The sequence below is a fragment of the Mirounga leonina genome, unplaced genomic scaffold (genome assembly GCF_011800145.1).
Source record: "Mirounga leonina isolate KUSES-001 unplaced genomic scaffold, KU_Mleo_1.0 Mir_82, whole genome shotgun sequence".
Lineage (NCBI taxonomy): Eukaryota > Metazoa > Chordata > Mammalia > Carnivora > Phocidae > Mirounga > Mirounga leonina.
Genome location: NW_023270825.1, coordinates 9,920,850 through 9,948,429, shown reverse-complemented (window position 1 = coordinate 9,948,429; position 27,580 = coordinate 9,920,850). Strand labels below are relative to the sequence as shown.

The following is a 27,580-nucleotide window of genomic DNA, read 5'->3' as shown; positions in this document are numbered from 1 at the left end:
TTAGTGAAGTCAAACCTGAAAATACCTCATAGTCTTCAAAAACTTTTTGCTGAACGTGTAACTAATATTGTTATAAGATTAAGTCGAATTAAAGTGGCTACTCTTATGAATCTAAATGTGAACTTCAACTTCGTGATTTGTAATGAGAGGAATTCATTTATTAATGTCTTTAACTTAGCATCAATGATGAGAAAAAAAAAGAATCCTTTGATGTTTTTTTCCTTTTGTTTCTAGAGATCATTGCCAGATGTCACACAAGGAACTTTTTTTTTTAAGTTTTTTATTGTTATGTTAATCACCATACATTACATCATTAGTTTTTGATGTAGTGTTCCATGACACACAAGGAAGTTTTTAATAAAGTGATTTGACAACTTACTGTTAATTAGTATACTCTTGTTTTACTGAAATGTGAATTCCTCTTTTGCCAGCTAAACTAACCAGAAATACCCAGAGTCTGGACATGCATTTACATCTAAAAGCATATTACATACTATATATATATATAATATGTAATATGTAATGTATATGTATATATTACAATAATATGTAATATATATGTATATATAGTATGTAATGTTTTTATTATAGTAATATGTTTATATATATAATATTATATATATAAATAAAATATATTACATGTATTTGTTTATACCAGATATTTCTGTCTTTACCATTTAATTACAAAAGTTTAGGCGATAGAGTTAACTTTCAAAGTAATAAACCTGAGGGTTAGTTACTTTTTTGAAAGAATTTATTAACTCAAAAGATAAACTGACCATATAAGTAGGGACAAAAATGATATAATTAGTGGATTATTAATCTACAATGGGTTATTCTGGACTAGAGCTCTTTAGGTATATGTCACATGAGGAAGTCAACCAATCCCATGAAAATTCTTTAGTCTAATGTTTATCAAAGTGAAATCTTGGCATGGGAACCTCTGAGGAAGCTATACAGAGCTTCAGGATAAAAATGGCATGGCTTTATGCTAGTCAGTTTTTTAAGATGGGAAGTAATTGTATTTAAAAGGGACATTTCATGGCATAAACTGTAATATTTTCAGAAATTTCAGCATAAAAATAAGGCTTCAAATAAATATTACATTTGCAATGGCTAGCTTTGGGCATAAAAATATATAAATGTACTTTATTTGGGCCATCAGAGTTACTCCTGAAGGGAAGTACTGTCCTCTATCAGAGTTAGAATCCTGGGTTAGATGGACCGTTGTTTGATTGAAACAATTTGTTTCAGACTAATGTGTTCTGAAAGAGAAATACTAAATCAAGAAATACTTTCAGGACAAAGTCTTTCTTAGTGGTTAGAATGTCATAATGGTGAAAAGTTTCTGCGGAAAGGAACTAAGGATTTTAAGCCAAATGAGAGTTTGCTTCATCTGTAGTTAGCTAAAAGTTTTTTTAAAAAAATACGAAAATTATTGGGGCTCCCGGGTGGCTCAGTTGGTTAAGTGTGTGCCTTTGGCTCGGGTCATGATCCCAGGGTCCTAGGATCGAGCCCCGCATCGGGGTCCCTGCTCAGCGGGAAGCCTGCTTCTCTCTCTCCCACTCCCCCTGCTTGTGTTCCCTCTCTCGCTGTCTCTCTCCCTGTCAAATAAATAAATAAATAAATAATCTTTTTAAAAAAATTCAAAAATTATCTTGTATTTCTGAAAATTCAGAGAAAAGTGGCCCTGGGAGTTATTAGAAGTTTGTTAGTTTGTGTGTGTTTAGTGTGTTCACAGTATCCCTGGAGACTTGCTCTTCTTAAGGTCAAAGTCTTCTACAAGTGCAAGTGGATCCTGGCCTTCGGAGGTTAAAAATACAGAATAAAGTTGGGAAGAACTTCAGAGATTTTCTAATTTAGCCTTCCACAGAGTAGAGAAATCTCCTCTTTGAACCTCCCTCTGGAAGGGGAGTCTTTCTGAGAAATGATTGGTTGGTTTAATTTAATTACTGCTGAATAATTTTCACAACTTTGCTTACAGACCGTGTTAGAACTGGACAGAATGGAAATGTCCATGGATGCGGTAAGCACACATCTTACCTTTTGCTGAAAGAATATTTTAAAATTGGCAGAAGCTCATCATAATGTCTTATAATTTCATTTTAAACTTTAAACTTAGTTTCAGAAAAAGTTTTATGAAAAAGATTTGTTGGATCAAGAGAAAGAAAGAGAAGAACTACTTATTATGGAAATGGTACGTTGTTTTTGCATGCACACATACATACTTATTCCTGACCTGTATTAGCTGGGCTTTGTTATGAATTACTTATTAGTCATTTCCTTCAATTTCACACTGCTGTTTTTCTTCCTAAATGATTAAAGAAGTGTCCTGATCTTTTGAAATCTCTTTTATGAACTGGAAGGAAAACTACATGTGAGAGCCTTTCAAAAAACAACTAACTTTGGGGTGCCTGGGTGGCTCCGTCGTTAAGCGTCTGCCTTCTGCTCAGGTCCTGATCCCAGGGTCCTGGGAGCGAGCACCACATCAGGCTCCTTGCTCAGCAGGAAGCCTGCTTCTCCCTCTACCACTCCCCCTGCTTGTGTTCCCCCTCTCTCTGTCTATCTGTCAAAAAATAAATAAAATCTTTGGGGCGCCTGGGTGGCTCAGTTGGTTAAGCGACTGCCTTCGGCTCAGGTCATGATCCTGGAGTCCCAGGATCGAGTCCCGCGTCGGGCTCCCTGCTCAGCGGGGGGTCTGCTTCCCCCTCTGCCCTCTTCCCTCTCGTGCTCTCTGTCTCTCATTCTCTCTCTCTCAAAGAAATAAATAAAATCTTTAAAAAAATAAAAATAAAAATAAATAAATAAATAAAATCTTTAAAAACAAAACAAAACAAAAAAACCACAACTACTTTATTGAAGTATATAATTGGCATACAATTAACTGCATATATATATATAAAGTGTTCAATTTGATGAATTTTGACATACGGATAATCCATGAACCCATTGCTACAATCAAAATGCCAAACATTTCCATCCCCTCAGAAGTTTCCTTGTGCCCCTTTATAATCCCTATCTTCTACTCTGGTCCCCAAAAACCACTAATCTAGTTTCTATCACTATAAATTAGCTTGCAACTAGAATTTATATAAATTTGTTCATATATAGTATTTTCTGCTAATGTTTCTTTCCACCATCATAATTGTTTTGACATTCATCCATGCTGTTGTATATATCAATAGATCATTCCTTTTTATTTCTTAGTAGTATTCCATATTACAGACATACCACAGTTTGTTTACCCACCCCTTAATGAGCACTTGGGTTACTTCTAGTTTGGGCATGTTAGAAATAAAGCTGCTATGACCATTTATAAAGAAGTCTTTGGATGGACATATGCTTTGTTTTCTTTTGGGGAAATACATAGGAATGTAATGGCTGGATCATACAGTAGGGCATGCTTGACTTAAAAACAAACAAAAACTGTGCCATTTTACATACCCATCGGCTGTGGTGGAGGGCTTCAGTTACCGCATATCCTCTTAGCTTGATAGGGTGGGTATGTAATCGTGTCTCATTGGGCTTTCAAATTGTATATCCCTAATGCCTAATGATATTGAACATCTTTTTGTTTGTTTATTGGTCATCTTTATCTCTTATTTGATGAAGTCTGTTTTCAGATTTTTATTAAATTTTTTAAAAAGATTTTATTTAGTTATCTGAGAGAGAGAATGAGAGAGAAAGCATGAGCAGGGGGGAGAGGGAGAAGCAGGCTCCTCACCGAGCAGGTAGCCTGAGCTGGGATCACAACATGCCGAAGGCAGATGTTTAACTGACTGAGGCACCCAAGTGCCCTGTTTTCAGATTTTAAAGTGGATTGTTTTTCTTCAATTATTGAAATGTAAGGGTCCTTTATATACTCTGAATACTACTTCTTTGTCAGATACACATTTTATGAGTATTTTCTTGGAGTTTGTGACTTACCTTTCACTTAATGGTGTCTTTTGAAGAGCACTTTTTTATTTTGATGAGGTTCGACTTTACAGTATTTTCTCTTTTGTTTATGCTTGTTTGTTACAAGAATCCTTTGTCTATCCCAAAATTACAAAGACTTTTTCCTATGTTTTCTTCTAGAAATTTTAGTTTTAGGTTTTACAGTTAGGTCTGTGATCCATTTCAATTAGTTTTATATATTTTTTTCATTTGAATATTCAATTATTCTAGCATCATTTGTTGAAAACTTCTCTTACTGAATTGCCTTAACATCTTTAAAAAAAAAAATTGTCCATATATGTATGTGTTTATTTCTTGACTCCTTATTCTGTTCCACTGATTTATATGTTTATCTTTTTGGCAATTCCAAACTGTCTTTATTGTAATAACATTACAGTAATTCTTGAAATCAGGTCAGTTAAGTTTTTCAACTTTGTTCTTTTTTAAATTGCTTTGGCCAGTCTAGGCCCTTTTCATTTTGATATAAAGTTTAGAATCAGTTGTCCGTTTACATAAAAAGTTTGCTGGAATTTTTGTTAGGTTGTGTGTTAATTAGGATTGATAGATCAATTTGGATAATTGCCATCTTAACAGAGAATTTTTTAGTCCATGAACATTGTCTACCACTCCATTTGTTTAAATCTTCTTTACTTTTTTCTACATAATTTTGGTAGTGTTAAGTGTAGAGTTAAGAAAGTCTTTTGTTAGATTTATTTCTAGGTATAGTATGGTTTTGGGAATTATTATAAATGGAATTGTAATTTTTAATTTCACTTCCTAGAATTTTATTGCTGCTGTCAGTTACTATTGATTTCTGTATATTAGTCTTGTGTTTGTTCTAGAGTTGTTTCTTAGATTTAATAGGATTTTCTACATGAGCTATTACATCCTCTTTAAGTATAGCAAGATTACTTCTTCCTATTCAGTGTTTATGCCTTTTATTTCTTATGTCTAGTTGCAAGGTCTAGGACTTCCAGTATAATAAAACACTTCCAGTTTAATAAAAGTGATGGAAGCATCATCCTTGTCATTTTACTGATTTTAGGGGGAAACAGCTCAATCTTTCACCATTAAGTATGATATTACCAAGAGGTTTTATGTGGGTGCCCTTTATCAAATTGTGGAAATTCCCTCCTATTCCTAGTCTGAGAGTTTTCATGAATGATTATCGAATTTTGTCCAATGCTCTTTCTGCATATTTTTTAAACTTTTTTTTTTTTTATTTTTGTTCATTTATTTGATAGAGACAGTGAGAGCAGGAACACAAGCAGGGGGAGTGGGAGAGGGGGAAGCAGGCTTCCCGCTGAGCAGGGAGCCCAGTGTGGGGCTCGATCCCAGGACCGCGGGATCATGACCTGAGCTGAAGGCAGATGCTTAATGGCTGAGCCACCCAGGCGCCCCCTCTTTCTGCATATTTAGAAGTGATACTTGTTTTTTTCTGCTTCATCCTGTTAAGACACTGAATTACATTGATCTTTTCAATGCCTAAATCAATCTTACATTTTAGGGATAAGCTCTACCTGGTGACGGTATGTTGTCCTTTTCTCTTTTGTTGGATTCTTGGCTAATTTTTAATAGTCATCTATATTCAAAGTCAAACTGGTCTGTAATTTCCTTTTTGGTCATTTTTGGGGTCTTTTAAATTTGGTATTAGAGTTATTCTGACCTTATAAAATGAAATGTGTAGTAGTACCACTTCCTCTGTTTTCTGGTGGAGTATGTATAAAATTGGTCTTATTTTTTCTTTGAGCTTTTGATAGAATTCACTAGTGGAACAGTCAAGGCCCAAAGTGTTCATTTTATTTTGCTTAAAGATTTTATTTATTTATTTGACAGAGAGCCAGAGCCAGAGAGGGAACACAAGCAGGGGGAGTGGGAGAGGGAGAGCAGGCTTCCTGCGGAGCAGGGAGCCCGATGCGGGGCTCGATCCCAGGATCCTGGGATCATGACCTGAGCTGAAGGCAGACGCTTAATGACTGAGCCACCCAGGCGCCCCGCAAAGTGTTCATTTTAGAAAGGATTTTGATAATTGATTCAACTACTTTAATAGATATAAAACTGTTTAGATTTTCTATTTCTTCTTTTGTAAATTTGGTAAGTTGCTTCCCACACCCAAAATTCTTTGTCATCTAAGCTGTCAAATTTGTTGCCATAAAGTTGTTTATATTCTTATATTCTCCTAATGTATATCAGATCCATGGTGACAACCCCTGTTTCATTCTTATCTTAGTGGCTGGTGTTCTTTCTCTCTTTCCCCTTCTCTCTCTCTCTCCCTTTCAGAATTGTTTTTTGGTGGTTTCTCTAGAGGTTACAATATACTTAACCTTTCAAAGTCTACCTATTATTAATGTTGTACCACTTCATTTAATAATGATGTGGATCTCTCTACCCTTTCTTTATGTTAAAATTTTTATGTGAATTGTATCTGTATTGAAAACCCCAGGGGCGCCTGGGTGGCTCAGTCGTTAAGCGTCTGCCTTCGGCTCAGGTCATGATCCCAGGGTACTGGGATCGAGCCCCGCATTGGGCTCTCTGCTCAGTGGCAAGCCTGCTTCTCCCTCTCCCACTCCCCCTGCTTGTGTTCCCTCTTTCACTGTGTCTCTCTCTGTCAAATAAATAAATAAAATCTTTAAAAAAAAAAAAAAGAAAACCCCACCAGTCAGTTGTCTCATGACAACTGATTCTAAACTTTGCTCTAAGTTGTGATATGTACCTTTGAAGAATTTAAGAGAGTGAACTTCTGTGTTCACTTTCTTATTTTTACCATTTCTAGTACTTTCTTTCATTGCTCAGGATCCAAACTTCCCTCTGTTACTTTTTTTTTTCCCCCTTCAGCCTGAAGAATTGTTTTTAGTTGTTCTTGGGTTGTAGTATTTTGTGACATATTTTCTTAGTTTTCCCTAATCTGAAATATAGTGTTATCTGCCTTTGTCCCTGAAGGATATTTTCACTAGATAGGGAATTCTGGGTTGATAGCCTTTTTCTTACTGTACTTTATAGATGTGTGTTCTAGTCTTCAGAGCATCTGATAAAATATTAGCTGTCATTCAAATTACTGTTCTGTGTGTAATGTTGCTTTCTCTGGCTACTTTGAAGATTTTTTTCTTTTATCCTTGTTTTTAGCAGTTTGCTTTTGATGTGTTTAGGCATAATTGAATTCAAATTTATCTGTTTTTGGATTTCCTTAGCTTCCTGAATCTGTAAACGTGTATTATTTCCCAAATTTGAGAAGGTTTGAAACATTATTTATTTAAATTTGTGTTCATTCTTCAGGGCGCTTGGGTGGCTCATTCGGTTGAGCATCCAACTCTTGATTTCAGCTCAGGTCATGATTTCAGTGTTGTGAGATCGAGCCCTGTGTCAGGCTCCAGGTGCAGTGAGGAGGCTGCTTGAAGATTCTCTCCCCCTTCCCCTCCTCCCACTTGCACACACCTGTGTGCATGCTCTCTCTCTCTAAAATAAATAAATCTTTTAAAAAATAAATAAATATGTGTTCACTCGTCTACTTCTGGGTCTTCAATTACACATGTGAGATCTTTTGATATTGCCCCACAGGTCCGTGAGGTTTTGTTCTTTTTTTTCTTAAACTTTGTTACTCAGAGTGAATAATTTCTGTTGATCCGTCTTCAATGTCACTGACTCTTTCCTGTCCTCCCCAATTCAGCTTCCAAGTTTATCCAGTGTTTTTATTCCCAATGCTGTATTTTTCAAGTTCTCAAATTCCCATTTATTTCTTCTTTATATATTCTGTCTTTCTGTGGAGAATTGTACTGTGAGATTAAACACTTAAGTGGAAATCTTCTGAAAAGCAATCACATTGCTTTAGCATCCTTCTGAGACAAAGATCAAAGTTCAGGATAGAGGTTATAGAGCATAAGCAGGCTTTAAAAATTTTTAGGACTCAATGACCTAAACCCAAGACAAAAATCAGGTAATAGAAAAAGACCCACAGATGATACTGGTATTAGAGTTAGCAGAAAAGAACTTTAAGACAACATGACCAAGATAATAGAGGAAAAGGTAGACAAAATAGATAACACTACTTGTGAGCCCACTTAATAATATTTTAATTTTCAGTTTTACATGTTTTATTTCAGTGTTAGAGATTCCATTTGGTTCTTTTTTTATGCAGATCAATTCTATATGGAAATTTTTTTAATCTGTTGTCTATTTTCTCCCTGTTTTTCTTTACATATACAACTAAATAGAATGTGTGTTCTCCAGTTGTCAAATGTAGTGGGGGTTTTTTTGTTTGTTTTTAAATTTTAAGTAGGCTCCATGACCAACGTGGGGCTTGAACTCATGACCCTGAGATCAAGAGTTGCATGCTCTACTGACTGATCCAGCCAGGCTCCCTGAGTGTAGTGTTTTAGATGTGTCAGTTATGCTAATTTTACTCAGAACTTGGTATGTTCATGATTTTCTTGCCTACTTGTTCTGTTTTTTTGGGATAAAGGACTCCTTTGAGTTTTGATAACATTTTGTTTCTGGATCTGGAAGCTGGTTATATAGGTGTATTCATTTGGGGAGAATTCATTGAGCTATGCACTTATAATTTATGCACTTAATGTATGTTATACTTCAATGAAACATTTAAAAATATCCAAAAGACCATTTCTTTTTCTCTCGGTCCTTTTAAAGAAAAATATTACTTTGCCACTTACCAATCAGAAATGAAAATGACTAATAGTAACAAATATTTTGCCGGTGAGAATTGGCAGATGTCTTCTAGAATATAAAGCTCATTACAACAAGATACTACACTCATTGTTTTAGCTTGACAAACCCCCAAGGGCACAATTCTGTAGATGTTAAAAGAACACAAATCTGAAAGAACCTTGACTTCTTTTGACAGTAACTTGGAAAAAATAATTCTTTTCCAAGGCAGTTTTGTGAACTGTATTTGTATCTGTAAAGCTTAGAATAATTTTCTAAATCTATATATGCTTACCTTTAATGCTAACATACTGTTTTCATAATAGGAACAATTAGAGAAAGAGAAGCAACAGAATGATGGGAGGCCCATGAGTGATAAAACCTTTGAGAAGAAACGTAAGTGGTTTTCCTGTGTCTTCACCACTAAGTCATACAATTAATGTTGCATCCTGGCATTCTGAAAACCCATGCTGATTTTCAGATTTGATATGGGAAATTGCTTTTCTTTCTTTCATTTTCTAAAATTTGTTTATGCAAACAATGAATCATGGAACACTACATCAAAAACTAATGATATACTGTATGGTGAGTAACATAACATAATAAAAAAAATTTTTTTTTAAAGTTGTTTTCAAAAATTGGCTGCTTCATGTGGTACTGACTTAGGAATACATGAATAAATGGTGCAAGTCAGTGTGGAGGTTCATATTCTTCAAAGGAAAACTTAAAGTCTGGTAACAGCAGTAAGACTGTGAAATTGGTCACTGAATAGTGAAGTTTGAAATATGTAATATGTAAATATATAAAGTAAGAATATTTGGGAAAGAGCATGCTGTTTAGCTAGGGACAGGGACTCATGTTCTCCGTGTTGTCTTGCGTGTGTATATGGAGATTAGGAGCTCAGAGGAAATTACAGAATTTAAAACAGAGTTTGTTTTAGGTAGAGACACTAAGACACCAACAACTCTGCCTAAGAGCATCCCTATTTCTGTTCCTGGACCTTCTGGAACAAGCACCCCATCGACAAGTAAGAGACAACTTCTTTTTATGTCTCCTTTTCCCCTTTTCTAAAAATTTATTACAGGGAAAGTCGCCCCATGAGATGAAATTCTAAAATGCTTTTTACCTTTTATCATTTCATTATTTCAGGAGTTCTTGATGGGCAGTAGGAGTAAGAGATAGTCCAGTTAGCTCAAACTAAGGAAAGGAAGCTGTACACATTTGTGCCTAATGAAAGTGGGGTTGGGGTTGGCAAGGGGATGGGGTTGGCGCAACTAAGGATGAACTGAACAGCTGCATTTTCCTTCTGCTTATTACTCCAGGCAAAGAAATCAAGAAATCCAAACTGATTCGAAGCCAGTCTTTTAATAATCAAGCTTTTCATGCAAAATATGGCAACTTAGACAAGTGTCCTAGGTATGATCTGTCAGCTATTCATGTTTTAATCCAAGTTTTATTTTATAGTTACCATCTTTATTAATGTGAAATCAGGATTAATTTTGAGTTTTGTATAAGTCAGTAAATTGTAAGATTTCTTCTGTAAGATTCTTTCTGAAAAAACCTGTAGTCTACCTATTTGTATAGGAACAGGTATTCTGGCATTCTAGAAAAATTACTGCCATGGTGCTGTATAATGACATCATGGGATCCATATACTGTTTTATGAGGGAGGTGGTGCTCTGTCACATATGCCACTCAGCCTCTAAGTGCGTATGGACGTGCCCTATTTGCTAAGTGGACGTGGACATCCACATGCTGTTGATACTGTTTCTTTCTATATAGAGAAGCCATCAGCATGTGTCTGTGGTAAAGAGATCACAACCATTCTTCTTACAATAGAGGAATGTCTGGTTTCCCCTTTTGCCCCACAGACTGAATTATAAATATAAACAGTTAAGATTAGGAGAGAATCAGCATAAGTTCAATGGCCATAATTTGTTATAAATGTTGTACATATATAGTATGTAACAGCTGCATACCAATCAACAAAACTAATTTTAAGTAAACATAATTGTCTTTAAAAGTATTTATTGAGAAAAATAACCTGGTATGGGAAAAATACGTTTTTCTTTTGCTAAAGATAGCTTACTCTAGATTTTCAGCTATATTTTTGGACATTCTCAATAGATCTATCTGGAGTGATCTTGAGATGGACAAAAGAGATTAGAACTGAAGATAAGTTATTTCCAGGAAAATTTTACCCATATCCTCTGTCTTAGCTGAGCAGAGAGAAAAACTTTAAGGAAATGCTTTTAAGTTAAAGACAAAGGAATTGTTGGGAGGCATGGAATGTAAACAATAAATGAGAAGTAATAGTAGCAAATGTGCTTCATCAGAAGTAACGGGAAGCATTAAAAAAGATTAGAAAAGACCAAGTGCCTAATGACTGGAGTGAAAGAAGCATATTCTTGTATTTTAAACTAAATCACGTTCTTTTCTAGTAAAAGTTCTACAGCAGGATATACACCTTCTGTCTCAGGGTTAGGAAAGACTTCTGTGATTTCACTGACTGGTAAGTAGAAATCTGAGCTCTTCAAAAAATTGCTAAGTATAATGAAATGTTATTTTCTTTACATGACATACTTCTTTATTTCTAGATATAGTGTTTTTCCTAGCCTTACCTCTTTATCAAATGCCCAAATAATTAAATTTTTCCCTAGCAACTAAGAAAATACTTGACTATGCCATTTTGTTTTCACTGTCAAAACTCAGCATTCAATGCTTTTGAAAGAGAGAAAGGACAGTAATAGGGTAGGTTTTTCCATAATCCGAGGGCCTCCTGGGGGCACAGATTAAATGTTTTTGCAATAATTTTTAAGGAAGTTAAAAACAGTAGGGCTTCATGGTGGATCATATGCAGCCAAACATTTACAGTATTATCTATTTGAATGTTTATACCAGGGGTCAGCAAGCTTTTCCTGTAAAGAGCCAGGTAGTAAATATTTTCAGCTTTTTTGGTTAAAATTGTTTCTGTCACTATTATTCAACTCTGCTGTTGAGCAAAAAGCAGTCATAGACAGTACATAATGAATAGGTATGGTTATATTCCAATAAAATTTTAGGGAGCAGGCAAGACTTGGCTCACAGACTGATAGCTTGCTGAATTCTGGCTTATATAATAGAACACAGACTTATACTATGAATAAGGAAAAATATATCGCTAAAAATTACTAGTGGCTCTAAGTATATTTTTAAGATTTTATCTTAGAGTATTGGCTAAAAAATATAGTATTGATATATGGTCAGTTTTTAGTGTAAAGAATAGCAAACAAAGGTCTGAAATTTTTTAAGTTTGGTCACATTTCTTTTTCAAGGTTACGTTTTTTGAATATTTTGTCTTTCTCTTACCTCTTACTGTGTTCTTATTCTCATGAAAAATAGATAAACACTCACTGGCTGTTCTATAAGCAGTATGTTCTCATTTGCCAGATCAGAAAAATCTTTCTAATATTAAAGCACTGACATTCATATACCCTGTATAGAGTGGTTCTACAAGACAGACTATGAGTAGCATAAGAAACCTGAACGAATTTGATAATAGGAAGCTTTTGAACTAAAGTTATCAACAATTCTTGAAGTGAGGGCTATAAATAATAAAACTGTTGTTTATTTTTATCATAGCAAATCAGTGAATTCTTTAGGAGATACTAAGGGAACATGCAGGGTTTGTGAACTTTATATACGGAGTGTCTTTAAGAATTGTAAGTATATATGGAAAGTCAGTTTGAATTAGCTCAGCTTGGAGCTAAATGGTGCAGATGATTATTGATATCCATAAATGGTTCTTCAGACTTGCATGGATCCAATTTGGCTTCTTGAAGATGAGTTCAAATGAGCATATTTATTCATGAGCTTCTAACAATCCTTTCCCAGAAATTTCTTTGCTTAAGTCATTAAGAATATTGATTCAGAATGGTTTTTGTTTTTTTTTTTTTAAAGATTTTACTTATGTATTTGACAGAGAGAGTGAGAGACAGTGAGAGGGAGCGCAAGCAGGGGGAGTGGGAAGCAGGCTTCCCGCCAGGCAGGGAGCCTGATGCAGGGCTCGATCCCAGGACCCTGGGATCATGACCTGAGCCGAAGGCAGATGCTTAACCGACTGAGCCACCCAAGCGCCCCATGATTCAGAATGGTTTTTTATAAGTTGCAATTATTTTGTGCACTAATTTCTTCAGTTTTTACTTTGCTAGTTCTTAAGTTACCTTGAGAATCAAGAGTGTGTATGTGATCTACTGATCCGTAAGACTTAACATCCAGAGTCTTAAATAAAATAATGTATTTTATAAGGGTAAATCTTTTATTAAAATATTTGGAAAATATTCTGTCTTAAGGGTTCAATATTATTTTGGGGAGAGGGAATATTGGTTGAATGAAATCTCTTCTAGGTTATTGTATATTGCTTAATGAAGTACAGACTGAGGAAAAGGTCGTTACACAATTACACATCTGATCTACAAAGAGAAAAAGGGAGCAAAATGTCTTTTTACAAACGTATTAGATGTTCACATAGAGAAGAGATTTTACTTACTTTGGGGCTTCAAGATGTTTATGTCATTTGGGATGAAGCCTAAGTATGCTGGGATTTCTGACGGGCAGAGAAGGGTATGGAATAGCATCCTATTCAGAGTACGTGTCATAAGGAGGACGTGTCAATGTCTTGAGGAAGTAGCAGTAGGCCAGTTTGTCTGGAGCACAGAGTTGAGTGTAGAAGAGTGGGGTAAATAAAGCTGAAATGAAAGGTCAGAGTTATCGCTTGGAAGGTCAAATTGAGTATTTGTTACTTAATATGAACCCATCGGTAATTGGTGACTTTTGCCTGTCTTCAATTCATCCAAGGCTATGTGGGTACAACAGACTGGGGGAAATACGAAGGGAATGCTAGTAAGGATTCAGGGAAACGAACGGCAATGTATCCATTAGTGGGTATGAAAATGCATGGAACCCTTTTGGAAAACAGTTTGGTAAAGTTCATCAAGAATCCTAGTTTTAAAAAGTAGTCTTTGAGTCAAGCAATCCCATTTCTAGTGACCCGTCATGAAATAGTAGGATAAAATACATGAAACATGATAAAATATATCATAGTTTGTACCTTTGGTATGGTGTGATAAAAATGGCACTTTACCTTTGTCACCCTTCTTCAAACCTACAACCTTAAGAAGAGCATCCACTAAATTCTAATAGAAGGGCATCCTGCAAAACGTTTGGCCAGTACCTCTCAAAACTGGTAAGGTCACCAAAAACAAAGAAAGGCTCAGGAGAGCCGACAAGTGAAGGTAATGTTGTATACTGGATGGATCCTGAGACAGAAGCAGACATTAGGCAAAAACTAAGGAAATCTGAGCGCACTATGAATTTTAGTTAATAATAATAATAATAATAATAATAATAATAATGTCTCATTAACTGGCTCATTCCCTATAACAAGTGTAGCATACTAGAGTGAAGTGTTAGGAGAGGAAACCGAGTTAAAGGGGTGGATGAAAATTCTCTGTATTATCTTCTCAATTTTTCTGTAAATCTAAACTTTTACAAAATAAAGTCTATTTTAAAAAATAACTTTTATAGTAACTTCAAAAACATTAAGTCTTCAGGGATAAATTTAACAAAATGTGTATTCTGTGTACACTAAAAAATTCAAAACATTGCTGAATGAAATTAAAGAAGACCTAAATAAATGGAGAGAGATACTATGTTTTTGAATGGAAAAACCTAACATGGTTATGATGTCAGTTCCTTTTAAATTAAGCCAGAGATTTAATGCAATCCTCATCAAAATTCCAGTAGGCTTTTTGTAGAAATGGATAAGCTGATTCTAAAATCTAAATTGAAATGCACAGAACTGTGGATAGCCAAAACCATTTTGAAAAAGAAAACCAAATTTAGAGAGCTTAAACTGCCTGATCTCAACACTTGCTAGAAAGCTTCAGTAGTCAAGATGGGAGTGTCTACACTGACATACATAGGCAGTTGAGTTTCCACAAAGACTCCAGGATAAATCAGTGGTAATGGGATAGTATTTTCAAAAAATGATGCTGCATAATACCCTCTAGTTCCATCCACGTCATTGCAAAGATTTCATTCTTTTTGATGGCTGATATTCCATTGTATAGTTATACCACATCTTCTTGATCCATTCATCTGAGCTCTTTCCATATTTTGGCTATTGTGGACATGGCTGCTATAAACATTGGGGTGCATGTGCCCCTCAAATCACTATGTGTTCCTTGGATATCTAAATTTTAAAAAAACAAAAACAAAGCAAAGTGACCCTCAATCCTTATCTCACACTACACACAAAATTATCTCAAAATGCATGATAAACCTAGACATAAAAGCTAAAACTATGACATTTCTGAAGAAAATATTACAGAAGGAAGTCTTTGTGATTTGGGAATAGACAAAGATTTCCCCAAACCATAAAAGAAAAAGTTAACATACTGGACTTTATCAGAATTTAAGACTGCTCTTTGAAATAGAGCATGAACAAAATAAAAGGCAGGACACAGATTGTAAGAAAATAATCATATTACATATACCTGACAAAGGACTTATATTCAGGATAAACAAAAGAAATCTTTAGAACTAATTGGTCAGCACTGTCAAGTGCGTGTGCAAGGATATAGAGCAACTCTCCAGAATGCTTATTCATTGCTCATGGAAATGCAAAATGGTACAACCACTTTGGAAACAGTTTGGCAGTTTTTTTCTTTTTTTTTTTTTTTTAACATATTATTATTTGTTTCAGGGATATGGGTCTGTGATTCATCAGTCTTACACAATTCACAGCACTTACCATAGCACATACCCTCCCCAATGTCCATCACCCAGCCACCCCATCCCTCCCACCCCCCACCCTCCACTCCAGCGACCCTCAGTTTGTTTCCTGAGATTAAGAGTCTCTTATGGTTTGTCTCCCTCTCTGGTTTCGTCTTGTTTTATTTTTCCCTCCCTTCCCCTATGATCCTCTGTCTTGTTTCTCAAATTCCTCATATCAGTGAGATCATATGATAATTGTCTTTCTCTGATTGATTTATTTCGCTTGGCATAATACCCTCTAGTTCCATCCACGTCATTGCAAATGGCAAGATTTCATTTTTTTTTGATGCCTGCATAATATTCCATTGTGTATGTATATACCACATCTTCTTTATCCATTCATCTGTTGATGGATATCTAGGCTCTTTCCATAGTTTGGCTGTTATGGACATTGCTGCTATAAACATTGGGGTACACATGCCCCTTCGGATCCCTACATTTGTATCTTTGGGGTAAATACCCAGTAGTGTAATTGCTGGGTCATAGGGTAGCTCTATTTTTGACTTTCTGAGGAACCTCCATACTGTTTTCCAGAGTGGCTGCACCAGCTTGCATTCCCACCAACAGTGTAGGAGGGTTCCCCTTTCTCCGCATCCTCTTCAACATCTGTCATTTCCTGATTTGTTAATTTTAGCCTTTCTGACTGGTATAAGGTGGTGTCTCATTGAGGTTTTGACTTGTATTTCCCTGATGCCGAGTGATGTTGAGCACTTTTTCATGTGTTTGTTTGGATGTCTTCTTTGCAGAAATCTGTTCATGTCTTCTCCTCATTTCTTGACTGGATTATTTGTTCTTTGGGTGTTGAGTTTGATAAGTTCTTCATAGATTTCGGATACTAGCCCTTTATCTGATATGTCATTTGCAAATATCTTCTCCCATTCTGTCAGTTGTCTTTTAGTTTTGTTGACTGTTTCCTTTGCTGTGCAAAAGCTTTTTATCTTGATGAAGTCCCAGTAGTTCATTTTTGCCTTTGCTTCCCTTGCCTTTGCCAATGTGTCTAGGAAGAAGTTGCTGCGGCTGAGGTCGAATTTTTGGCAGTTTCTTATGAAGCTAAATATACACCTACTATGTGATCCAGCAATTTCACTCCTAGGCTTTTATTTATAAGAAATGAAAACACATATCCATACACAGACTTGTACACAATTGTTCATAGCAGCTTTCTTTGTAATCGTCAAAAACTGGAAACAATCCAAATGCCATTCAACAGGAGAATGGCTAAACAAATTTTGGCATATCCATACAATGGCACATCAGTCAGCAATGAAGGGGAATGAAGTATTGATACACACAACAACAAGGATGCATCTCAAAATAATGCTGAGTGAAAGAAGACAGACAGACTGTATGATTCCATTCACATAAAACTGTAGAAAATTTGAACTAATTTTTAGTGACCCGAGGTAGATTGCCTGGGGTGTGGGGGAGGGGCACCAGGGTGCAGGAGGGAGGGGTGGGTGTGTTCACTCTTGGTGGTGGTGATGGCTTCATGGGTGTATACATACGTCAGACTTTAAATTTGTGCACTTTATTGTACATAAACTCTACCTTAATAAAATGGATTTTAACAGAAAAAGGTCAGCTATCATTAACCTTTCTTCTCTTAGGTTACCATCTTTCTTAGCACATTCAGTATGTCTGACTGTACTTGAATTCCTTCCAGATGACTCATTCCGCGCTCGCAGTGGCAGTAGCATTCCGACTTCCTTTTCTCCCAGTCCTTCCCTACCGAGCACCTCCCGTGGGGCAGGTAACTCAGCTGATCCAAAGAGCAGTGGAAGCAAAGACGCGCAACCACGAAAGGCTCCCTTGTAAGTAATCCAGTGCTGTGCCGGCTGGATCATTCTACTCTTCTCCGAGGCACTCTCCTTCCCACTTAAATTCTTTCCAAAGGAGAGACAATGTCCGTAATGAAGAAAAGGTAGAAGTTAAAAGGAATTATTTTTACCTGCGCCTCTGTTATGTCAGCTACTTTTTTTTTTTTTTTTAAGATTTTATTTATTTGACAGAGACAGTGAGAGAGGGAACACAAGCAGAGGGAGTGGGAGAGGGAGAAGCAGGCTTCCCGCGGAGCAGGGAGCCCGATGCGGGGCTCGATCCCAGGACCCCGGGATCATGACCTGAGCCGAAGGCAGACGCTTAACGACTGAGCCACCCAGGCGCCTCTAATAAGAAACTTTAAATGGCTCCTATTAAAACCCGAGATCCATTTATTTTCCTGTGAAGTGTTTGCATTCAGGGCATTTATCTGTGAGAAGACACTGGATATAATTGTATCCCTTTTAAACACCCAGCTCACGGACCACAGTATGTAGTCACCCAGTGCCTCGAAAGATGGGTACAGCTAAGGCCCCTGAAGGAATATTACTGCAGCCCATAATCTGGGGTTGTGGGCCCAGCAAACTGGAGGTTTCTACAGACCATACTTGTGCTTTCGCATTGTGGTTATAAAGGGCCTCTCTTCTTCTTTTCCCCCGTGGTTCCTTTTTGTGCACTATTTATATCCTGTTTGAATTGTTGAAGCCTTTGGTACTTGTGGTTGGAACATGTAACAGGGTAAACTCTAAAAATCTCCATGGTGAGAGATCATATCAAGGTGGGACTGATCAGCCAGGATGCCCAAACCATAGTGACAGGTTTATGCTTTCATATAGGATATCGGAACCTTCTGATTAGAATGGAGTTTAAACAGGACTCAGGTTTTCTTTCAAATATATTTCACTGAATTCATGAGTATTTTCTCATGAAGTTTCTCGAATGCATCTTTTTTTTGCAGAAACTGCATGCTTTAGTCCCCTTTAGGAACTGAACTCTATATCATAATTTCTTCTAAATTTTAATTGGCCATTGGTGTATATAAATAAAGATGTATTCCAAATTCATTTAAAACTGAGAAAAAATTTATTGAATGGAGCTCAAGGAGAGAGTAGGACAATGTAATAGCAAAAGGCAATAGCAAATACAAAATGTAATATTGATATTACAGATTAGTCGCATTAATACTTTTATTTGCAGAGAATGTTCTTTGACCTTACAATGATTGTTCAAATGACTATACTTTGAAGTTCTGTTTCGAAGTCCTGAGGATCGAGGACAGGATGGGGTAAAGGTCTATAGAGAGCTTGGAACTGGAGCCTTGTGCTCTTGTGGCAACAGCAGGCGGCAAAACACTGTGTATTGTCTGTTTGGCGTCTGGGCCTCATTGTGCCCATATGTGTGATGACAGGGTGGATTCATCCCTCAAGGGGCCTTCCTGTCTGTCACCCCTAGGCCTCTTCCTCTCAAAGGCTTGCCCTGGAATTCTTCTACTGAAGAACATATTTAATAACATCGGAATGTAGTTCATTCTCTTCTCAACTTATTTTTCTGTGTGTCATAGGCATTTTGTAAAGTAAAGATGGCTGAAACCTAATGTTTTGACCAGTTCTCCTTTATTTCAGATTACTGTCTTCATCTGTTCTTTCTTTCCTGAGCACGTTTTTCCTTTTTATAGACTGAATTTTCTCTTGCTCAATATATATCCTTTATAGATAACATAAAATTATATCCATAGAATTATATAATCAGTTACATATAATTGAGGGTTAAAAAAATGAATCTAGAAACACTCTAAAAAATCACATCATTTGTTTCTTCTTTTCTGAATATTGTGAAGGAAGAGGGATGTTGGTATTACAGCTGCTTTTTTTTAACAGGAGACTGGATATCGAGTCCATAACTCTATTTCCATCTGATGTAGTTGTAGCCTGGACTTTCTCATGAAAGCGTACAGCCACATGGCTGGAATAGCTGATTGATATCTACGTTGGTCTAGTTTCTGTGAAGTATTATGCAAGATTCAGCGATGTGTCATATCCAAATGAAAATCTCTCCGTTTTCTGTAAAATAAGCTTATGAAGTGATTTCAGAAAGTATTATCTCAGTGATGCTTCTCCAAAAAATTCCATGCAACACATTCTCTAGCTTTTCAGTGTCCTAGAGATGAGCCGTCTGGTATTTAGGAGTACAAGTGTCTTAAAGGAGGTACGGGAAGGCATCAAATATTGATGTATTTGGGCCTGTGTTCATTTCTGTTGTTGTTACACACAAAAAAGTGGGAAAAGTCATATGAATTGAATTGAATGTTATGTTAGATGTATGTAGGATTGGGTAATTAAAGAGTTCCAAGTCATCCTTAATGTGTGATTTCTTTTTCACTTAATCAGAATCCTCATATAGTCGGTTTATTTAAAGTAGATTGTGTTTCTTATTTACTTTGTAAGCATTGAATGGATAAAATTTTTCATGTTTTGTTCTTTCTTTTTCTTTTCTCTTTTTCCCTCCTTGTCCCTCCTTCCCTCCCTCCCTCCTTTCTTTCTTGACAAAGAAAATCGAGAAAATCCAATCCTTAAATCATCTGCTTGATGAAGGAAGCAAAACAAAGACAACTGGAGATAATGTGATTGATGGACAAAAGCTAAAGCAAATGGCTGGGCTTTTTTTTTCTTTTTCTTTTTCTTTTTTTTTTTTTTTGGTTAATGAATGGAAAAGAGACACATAATGGCAGCTGATGTTGATAAACTTTCCATATTTGAAATTAGATTCCCTAGGAGGTATATTATGTATTTCTTGAGTAATAATGTGGTTACAGAATTCCAATGTCATAGTGAAGTGCAATGAAAAACAACTTTAGCTATACGCTTTTAGCCCTGCTGCAGAAGAGACCAGTCTCCATTCATCTGTGCAGGAAACCATCTGTTTAACTGTTCTAGAGTTTTAGCACTCAAAAATTATATGGAAGTCCAAATCAACTGAAAGTGCTTTAGCTAATCACTTGGAAGGGCCTGGGGATTAAGAAAGACATTGCATCTTCTCACAAATCTCCAAGCCCAATTAAAAAGTCACACTGAAAAGGGTACGAACAGTAGTTTATCAGTCTTACGATGGTGGTGACAGTGTTGTAACTGGACATTCTGAAATTTCAATTTGGCAATGAAAATTCTACCAAGGTTTCTGATAACTTGTAGCTTACAACTACCTTAAAAATAATAGATCGATGATTTCATTTCCTAGAAGAATTTATTTTATAAGTACTTTGTTTACATTGTAGATTGTATTTGTCCTTAATTTAAAATGATGAATCTAGTTTGAATCAGCTGTTACTCCAAGCTATCATGCCTAAGCTATGTCAACAGCATTTATTTGTACTAATGCTAATATTTCCATAAAAATTTGCCTGTGGAACATACACAATTCTTAATTTTAAAATGTCAGTTCTTGAGATATACTGTATGAAGCTATTGTCAGCTTCTCCATTTCAAAATGCAATCAGCATATAACTATATTGATATTAGAAAATATTTGTTTTTTAAAATATATTGATGTATGATAAAGATGATCTAATTTGTGAATGCATATGCGTGTGTGGTTACTTTTTATAATGTGAAATAATGAATAATGAATTTACTCAAAATAAAACATAGGTTAATGAGATACCAGTGTTTGTGAAGAAAGTTTTAAATACTTTCCTGCAGCTTTTATTCTACAGTTAACGAGTAAGACGGTTCATTTTTAAGTAATGAACAAGCCGCACACCAGCCTCAACTATAAATTATTCAGGGGACAGCTACTCAGCGTGACACTTGGTCCAAGATAGGTGTTTCCCCTTTGCCTTTCATATGGCCTCTTCTGGGCTATCTTTAGTGATTCTTAGTATCTTTCATTTAAGGACAAGGAAATGGAATTGTTGAACTTCTCATTTGGTCAGTAGTTAAAACTGGGTCGATTTGAGAGACTAGACAATATGGGCTCAGTGAATTCAGTATTCTTTGTGGACTTTATGTAACTCAGCATCACTCACATGGAACTGAGGGCACGATTAGGAGAGAATGTGTGCGGTGCATAACGGGACATCCAGCACTTTGCTTCATACTCAGCATTGACTCTGTTGCTTTAAATAAAATGGAGAATTTCAGTTTATTTGTTCAATAATAACTAATAATAATAATAGCAGAGTTAGGGGCTTTATTTTCCATCGTGTGCGCAGGGAAGAGTAAAGTGCTTTGTCACCAGGGCGCATAGAGTTCAGGAGTACGTGCAAGTCAGCCGCGGTCTTGTTCCTACTCAATTGGAACAGGTCTCGTCTTGTTCCTGTCAATTAAGACGATTAATCAACATTACTTTCGGGAGTTTTCTTTTTTTTTTTCCCCCACAGAGCATGATTTCTAAAACTGTTGACCTGTTTGCTAAGATTTTACTTCCAAGCACGGATATACAAAAACAGTAAAAAACAAATTGGTGACAGTTATGAATATCCATGTATATCTCAATTTATACCAGAAGCAAGATTGATCCTCTCAGTAAAAGTTCTCCGTGTAACAACTCACCAGATAGATCCTTTAAAATAGTTGTGTGGCATTTGCCGCCACAGTGAAATAGGAATGGCTGGCTCCTTTATCTTCTTGTTAATTATGGAGACTTGCATTTTTAAGGACAGGTTCTAGAATGTCTCCAGTTCACATTACAAGTGAAATAACAGACCCTGTAGAACTCCGTTTTCCTGGCAGAAACGGAGATCGGGCCAAAAAGGATTTTACTAATAAGCAAGAAGAGCATATGGAGTCTTGCTGATAGAACCTCGTACACGTTCAAACTCATTTCCATTATTTGACTTGCCGCGTTGAGACGTCTTATTCTGGAAGGATGGCTCCATGAGCCCTGCAGTCTGTGGGCATGTGTGAGGTACTCAAACCGAAGTCGACCAGACTCTTCAGCTTGAGTAGGAGTTTTGCAGTGAAGATAAAATGAATTGGACCAACTCAGTGATCTGTTGTCAGTTTTTGCAGCGCGTGTGACAGTGTGTGAGTGTGGGTGAGTGTATGTGTTTGTGTCTATGTGAGAACAGTTTTTAAACCTGACACTTAAATATAGTGAAGACTTGTTGCAATGTTCAGACTTCGCCCCCTCAGTTGAAACCTTGAATTTTTTTGGTAAGATCTATTACATTTTTCATTAGTCTGCCTTTTTTCACCACACATAGATACACTTAGAAAAGCTGAAACCTGGGGTCTTAGGGACTTCTTCAATCATGTGTGGGGGGATTACTTTTTTCTTTTTTTTCATATCACTGTTTCCAAAGCAGGTGTTTTGTTTTGTTTTGTTTTTTAATTTTATTTTCTTATGTTATGTTAATCACCATACAATACATCATTAGTTTTTGGTGTAGTGATCCACGATTCATTGTTTTCGTATAACATAAAAAAAAAGTTTCTTAAAGCAGGGAATATGGCCATTTCCTGCCTCCAAGGGCAATGTGTTAGATATAATCTTATGTGCTGTCCTTGTTCTCCATGCACATGGAGAGGGAAGGGTCAAGTTGGATCTGCACAGTCTAGGAGTCCTTCAATACAATGAAGCTTTTTATAGCTGGGTTTGGCCATATTTGTTTCAGAGGATATTATGGTCTCATAGACTTTTCTAGATTTCATCTCTTAAAGGTGGATGATTAGAACGCTCTTTTATTTCCCTTTCCACTCTTTTTCCACAAACACACTTGACTGATGGAATACTAACAAGTCAGTTAAGAATGTCGATTGGACTTAGTACTTGATGTTTGCCTCGTCCTAGGTCCTAGCATTGTCAGCCAGTGCTCATGGAAGGAGTTCAGGAATGAAGTAACATGCAGATTTTAGAATGGCGAAAAGTCAGTCTTTAGACTGCTACTTAATAGTATTACCTTAAGTACGATTCACGTTACTCTGATTTATATTCATAATCAAGATGACTAATAAATTCGCTTTAGGTATATTTAAACATTGGATAGCAAACAGAAATCCAATTAGGCATTTAGGCAACATATTTGACACTCCCAATTAGCTAGCTCTATCCATGGTTCTCTGAATTTGCTCCTGAAATATTTTCTTGTCTCTATAACAGAAAATGACTAAGAAAATTTCAGAGGTATTTGCTATTTCCCTTTTAACCCTGGGACAAAGCCCATGCTTATGTTCTTTTTAAGTGAAGTGGGTAACAGAGGGACATGCATGGTGCCTGTATATTTAGATCGATGTTTTAGGTAGAAGGGAGAAAGAGTGAAAGGGGCCAGGGGGCCGGGGTCAGGCCCCACCACGTGGGGTGACCTTGGGCAAACGTTCTCCTTTCTCTGAGATGAGATTTTTGCCTTGAAGGCAAAAGTGCCTGGGGCCTGTGAATGTCCTCATGACCCATGACCCGGTCTGTGTCCCCCAGTTCTTTCTTGTGCGTGAAATGAAGGTATTGAACTCGATCTGCGGCGCAGTTAATGCCTGTCAAAGGATCTGCTGTACCACGGAGAAGCCAGGGCTGCCCCAAGGCTGGGGCCACGGTCAGGACTGCCTACAGCTGTTTTCTTCTAATTTTAGTCAGCAAGAAATGGTTCTGTAACAGATTAAAATAAAACACTTCCTTTGCTCCAGAGGAAAGTTAAGAGAGCGAAGCACATGACTCATGAAGAATGTGTCTTCCTCCCAAAGGCTTCCTCTTGAAATAGGGTTCTGATCTACCGTTTTTTTAAAGTCCAAATCCGTGAGTAACAGAGAAAGGTAAAGATATTCTACCAAGCTAGTCTTAAGTTAATAACAAAGGCTCTGAGAAACAGGCTTAAAAGTACCAGACAGATGGTACAGACCTCTCCTTAAAATAGTGTGGATCTAATAGTCGGATTTGTCTGAGAATGGCTCAGACCAGCAGAGGACAAGGGGGACACTCTTCTTCGGCCACCCCGGGCCACCAGACTCAGCCTCGGCTGGAGCACTAAGTACTTAAGCATGTCGTAAATCAGAGGAGAGCTGGAGTCACCACGCTGCCCAGAAATAGAAACGTTCTAGAGGTTTCTTTATACATCATGAAGTGAAATGTCTGGTCCACTTGGTTGATGGGAGGCATGGAATAAGCAATGATTTCCTGCAGGGTTCCCACCACTGCCTCCGTTTTTTGTTTTTTGTTTTTTTTTATCATCCTCCATTACTGCTCTGGGTAAAACCTAGAAAAGGAAATAATGTGGAAGACCATTTATGGGGCAGTGGTGAGGAGTGAATTAATTGGGCCCCTTGACATTTTTCCTATGGTCCAACCCATGGGGCCATCCACGATCCTGGGATTTAAAGAAACAGGCTCATCTGTGCTGAGAGGAAGGGTCTGAGGTTGTACCAGGCACTGCCTTAGGAGCCCGAGACAGTACCAGGGGACCCCAGACCACATTGTGGGTGTGGACCCAGGGGACTCAGCCTAGTCCGTGCACGCACACACGCAGCAAATCAAATACTTTGGGCTTTGTGCTACTGATTCTCGAGCGAGCTGATGCTCTTCCCCCTGCCCCGCAGAAGGTTTCCACACTGCCTGGGACCCCTGAATACTTTGACCTTCTTTTTGCAGGCACAGTGGGGGCAGGGGCCTCTTTACTCTTCTGTAGAAGCTTCCCCAGTCACTCATACTGCTCTGAGGCTGTGCCTCGGGTCCCTGAAGTCTCCCTGGACCCTGGGTGCCTGGACTCAGGCTGCTCATCATGTTTGGCAGGCCCTCTTGTCCAGAACCCTCATGTGATGCAAGTGATGTACCGACATAATTTTTATAAGAGGAGATCATGGGAAGGAACATCTGTGTCCCAACACCTGGGAATTCTCTCATTTTGTGGAGTGAAAATTTATTTTCCAGAGTAAATGGTGGGGGGCGGGGGAGAATATTTAATGGTTTGCTATTTAAACTGTAAAACAGCACATTTCTTCATTTTTAGACGTGTTTACAGCAGAAATTCTTTCAGGTGCTGGTGTGCAGGATGGTCATGTTTATTTGCCTGACTTTCCCTGAGCTGGTAAAGCCAGATGGCAGGCCATGGTTACCCCGCTGGGTCCTGCTTCAGTGGGTGCCTTTTTAAATCTCTGTCAGCTTTGGAAAATGCAACTGTATGGGGAAAACAGGAATCAGACTTCATAGCTCAGACGTCGCCGCCATTTGGAAATGTCGGAACGTCTTCTTGGTTGTAGTAATGATGGGGCGCTCTTGCTAGCATTAGTACCCAGAGGTTGGGCACGCTCACCAGCTCCCCCGGATGCACAGGACTGCTCTGGACAGCGGATGACTTCTTCCCCTCCAAACCAGTAGGGCTTTGGCTTGAGAAAGTGGATTTGCTGAGGGATTCCATGCGGAAGATGACTAACCTTGCTCTTAGTAGCTTCAGAGGCAGAACTAAGGCCAAGGAGTCTGCATTGGTTAGGGAGGAATTACAGGGAGGGGTGGGTATATAAGAAAAACAATTGTAGCCATTTGTGGATTGAGCTGCTTTTCAAGGAATTGGTGAGTTCTCTGTCATTGGAAGCACTGAAAGAAAGAACGAGGGGCCTGTTTTGTAGGGATATTCCAGAGGGGACTTCCACAAGGGGAGGGAAATTGGGCCAGGAGACCTCTGGGGGATTCTTTCATCTTAAAAGTGGTGTCATTTCATGCAATTTTAGTGAATCTGTGACCCAGTTCCATTTTGGGGGTAAATCTTGAGCATTGGGAGAGAAGAGGGAGAAGTCCACATAAGAGGAATTAAATGAGTGAAATGTTTTTTTTTTTTTTAAAGATTTTTTCATTTATTTTTTTGACAGAGAGAGACATAACGAGAGCAGGAACACAAGAAAGGGGAGAGGGAGAGGGAGAAGCAGGCTTTCCGCAGAGCAGGGAGCCCGATGTGGGACTCGACCCCAGGACCCTGGGATCATGACCCGAGCCGAAGGCAGACCTTAATGACTGAGCCACCCAGGCGCCCCAATGAGTGAAATGTTTTAATAAAGTAGCTCAAAATTATTAAAACATTCAACTTGAGTGCTATTTCAAATTTGGGGGAATTTTAAATCTGATTTTCTACTACAACTTTTCTATGACAGCATGGTATTTTATTGATGTTAAATGGTTTGCAAAAGTGTTGGTTTTGGTCACATTTGATGCTTAGGGATTGGGCCCTCTGAAGGATCTTGACTTACCTTGGGTACTTTCAGGTTTCTTGAAGTAACTGAGAGCTCACAGAGGTCAGCCCTGGGGTGAGAAGACTCTTCTGATTCCCATCTGCCTAAACAGTTGACACATCTCATACTTCTGATCTAGCTGGAACTTTGGGAAGAAAGCTTCCATGTTTCTGCAGGACAAGTACATAGAATGGCGAAATGTAGATAAAAGCCATAGACTCTGAACACTAAAAAGGTCACAAACTCAATTCCTAGCAGTCAGTTGGCAGCACCCTCGCTCTCTTCTGGGACTGTTCCCCCGCCCCCCCAAGTGCCCTAGGGAGGCGGGAGGCTGCAGTTCCCATGGGCAGAGACCCTCATTCTGAGCCAGGCCACCTGGAGCACAATGTGCCCGAGAGAAGTCCCCAGGCCTCTCCTCCCTGATGCAGGGGGCCGTGTCCAAGTCCCTGCCTGACATAAAACAGCACCCAGCCCTGGGACTCGGCGCGTGGCTCCTTGCTGATGCTAACCCATGCCTCTAGGACTCAGGGCCCCACTCCTCCTACAGCCTCAGGATCACCCCCTTACTCGGTGAAATACTTTTGCCATGCTTCCTAAATATCTGTGTTTGGGGACGCCTGTCCGATTCTAAATGGCAAGCCTGTGTTCAGCGGGTCACTCCTATGTTGTAAGCTCTGGGCAAGGACCTGCTGCGGTGTACCAAACCTACACGGGGCTCGCGCCTTCGGTATGTGACAGTGTTTAGCACTACTTTGTAAATGAAGACATCATCTCGTGGCAGGATGCTCCTGAATTCCGAGTCACTCCTCTTGGTGACAGTCATCAGGAAATGATCCTGTCACACCCGGCAGATGTCACCCCTTCCGATGGCTAAGTCTTGCCTTGGAGCAAGCTCCTCCTCCGGCCTGGAGTGGCTGTCCGGGGATACATGGGTGTCCCTGCATGCTGCCTCCTGGACAGTCCCATGGAACCCCGAAAGCCTGGGTTCATCTGCTGAACAGAACAGAATGTCTGCAGGGGTCCCTCCCCTCTCCAGGCACTGGGGTGCCCTCAAGCGTGCCAAGGATGCATCAACCTAAATAGAATCTGAGAGGGAAGAAATCAGCTGCTCACCTGCCATTCCTCAGCCCTGACTGGGCCTGGAGTAGCAGTCCCACCCCCAGTCCTGGAAGGGGCAGCCTAGCCCCCTGGGCAGGAGGGTCCCTGGGAAG

General features: G+C 38.2%; 1 protein-coding gene and 1 long non-coding RNA gene across 2 annotated transcripts in view; one reads left to right on the top strand and one right to left on the bottom strand.

The window, feature by feature from the left end:
• Nucleotides 1-19,903, top strand: part of PPP4R4 (protein phosphatase 4 regulatory subunit 4) — a 103,169-nt gene extending 83,266 nt beyond the window's left edge. The window contains exons 18-25 of the mRNA XM_034992381.1: nucleotides 1,985-2,026; nucleotides 2,123-2,197; nucleotides 8,919-8,988; nucleotides 9,533-9,619; nucleotides 9,915-10,008; nucleotides 11,034-11,104; nucleotides 17,072-17,219; nucleotides 19,775-19,903. Coding sequence (XP_034848272.1) covers nucleotides 1,985-2,026; nucleotides 2,123-2,197; nucleotides 8,919-8,988; nucleotides 9,533-9,619; nucleotides 9,915-10,008; nucleotides 11,034-11,104; nucleotides 17,072-17,219; nucleotides 19,775-19,799 — 612 coding nt within the window. The 3' untranslated portion in view covers nucleotides 19,800-19,903. The remainder of the gene's footprint in view (nucleotides 1-1,984; nucleotides 2,027-2,122; nucleotides 2,198-8,918; nucleotides 8,989-9,532; nucleotides 9,620-9,914; nucleotides 10,009-11,033; nucleotides 11,105-17,071; nucleotides 17,220-19,774) is intronic.
• A 1,594-nt stretch (nucleotides 19,904-21,497) lies between these two features.
• LOC118002096 lies at nucleotides 21,498-27,580 on the bottom strand. Its single transcript, XR_004676935.1, has 3 exons — nucleotides 27,483-27,580; nucleotides 26,388-26,539; nucleotides 21,498-21,537 (listed from the first exon to the last, which is right to left on the bottom strand). It is a non-coding gene; the product is annotated as an uncharacterized LOC118002096 (long non-coding RNA).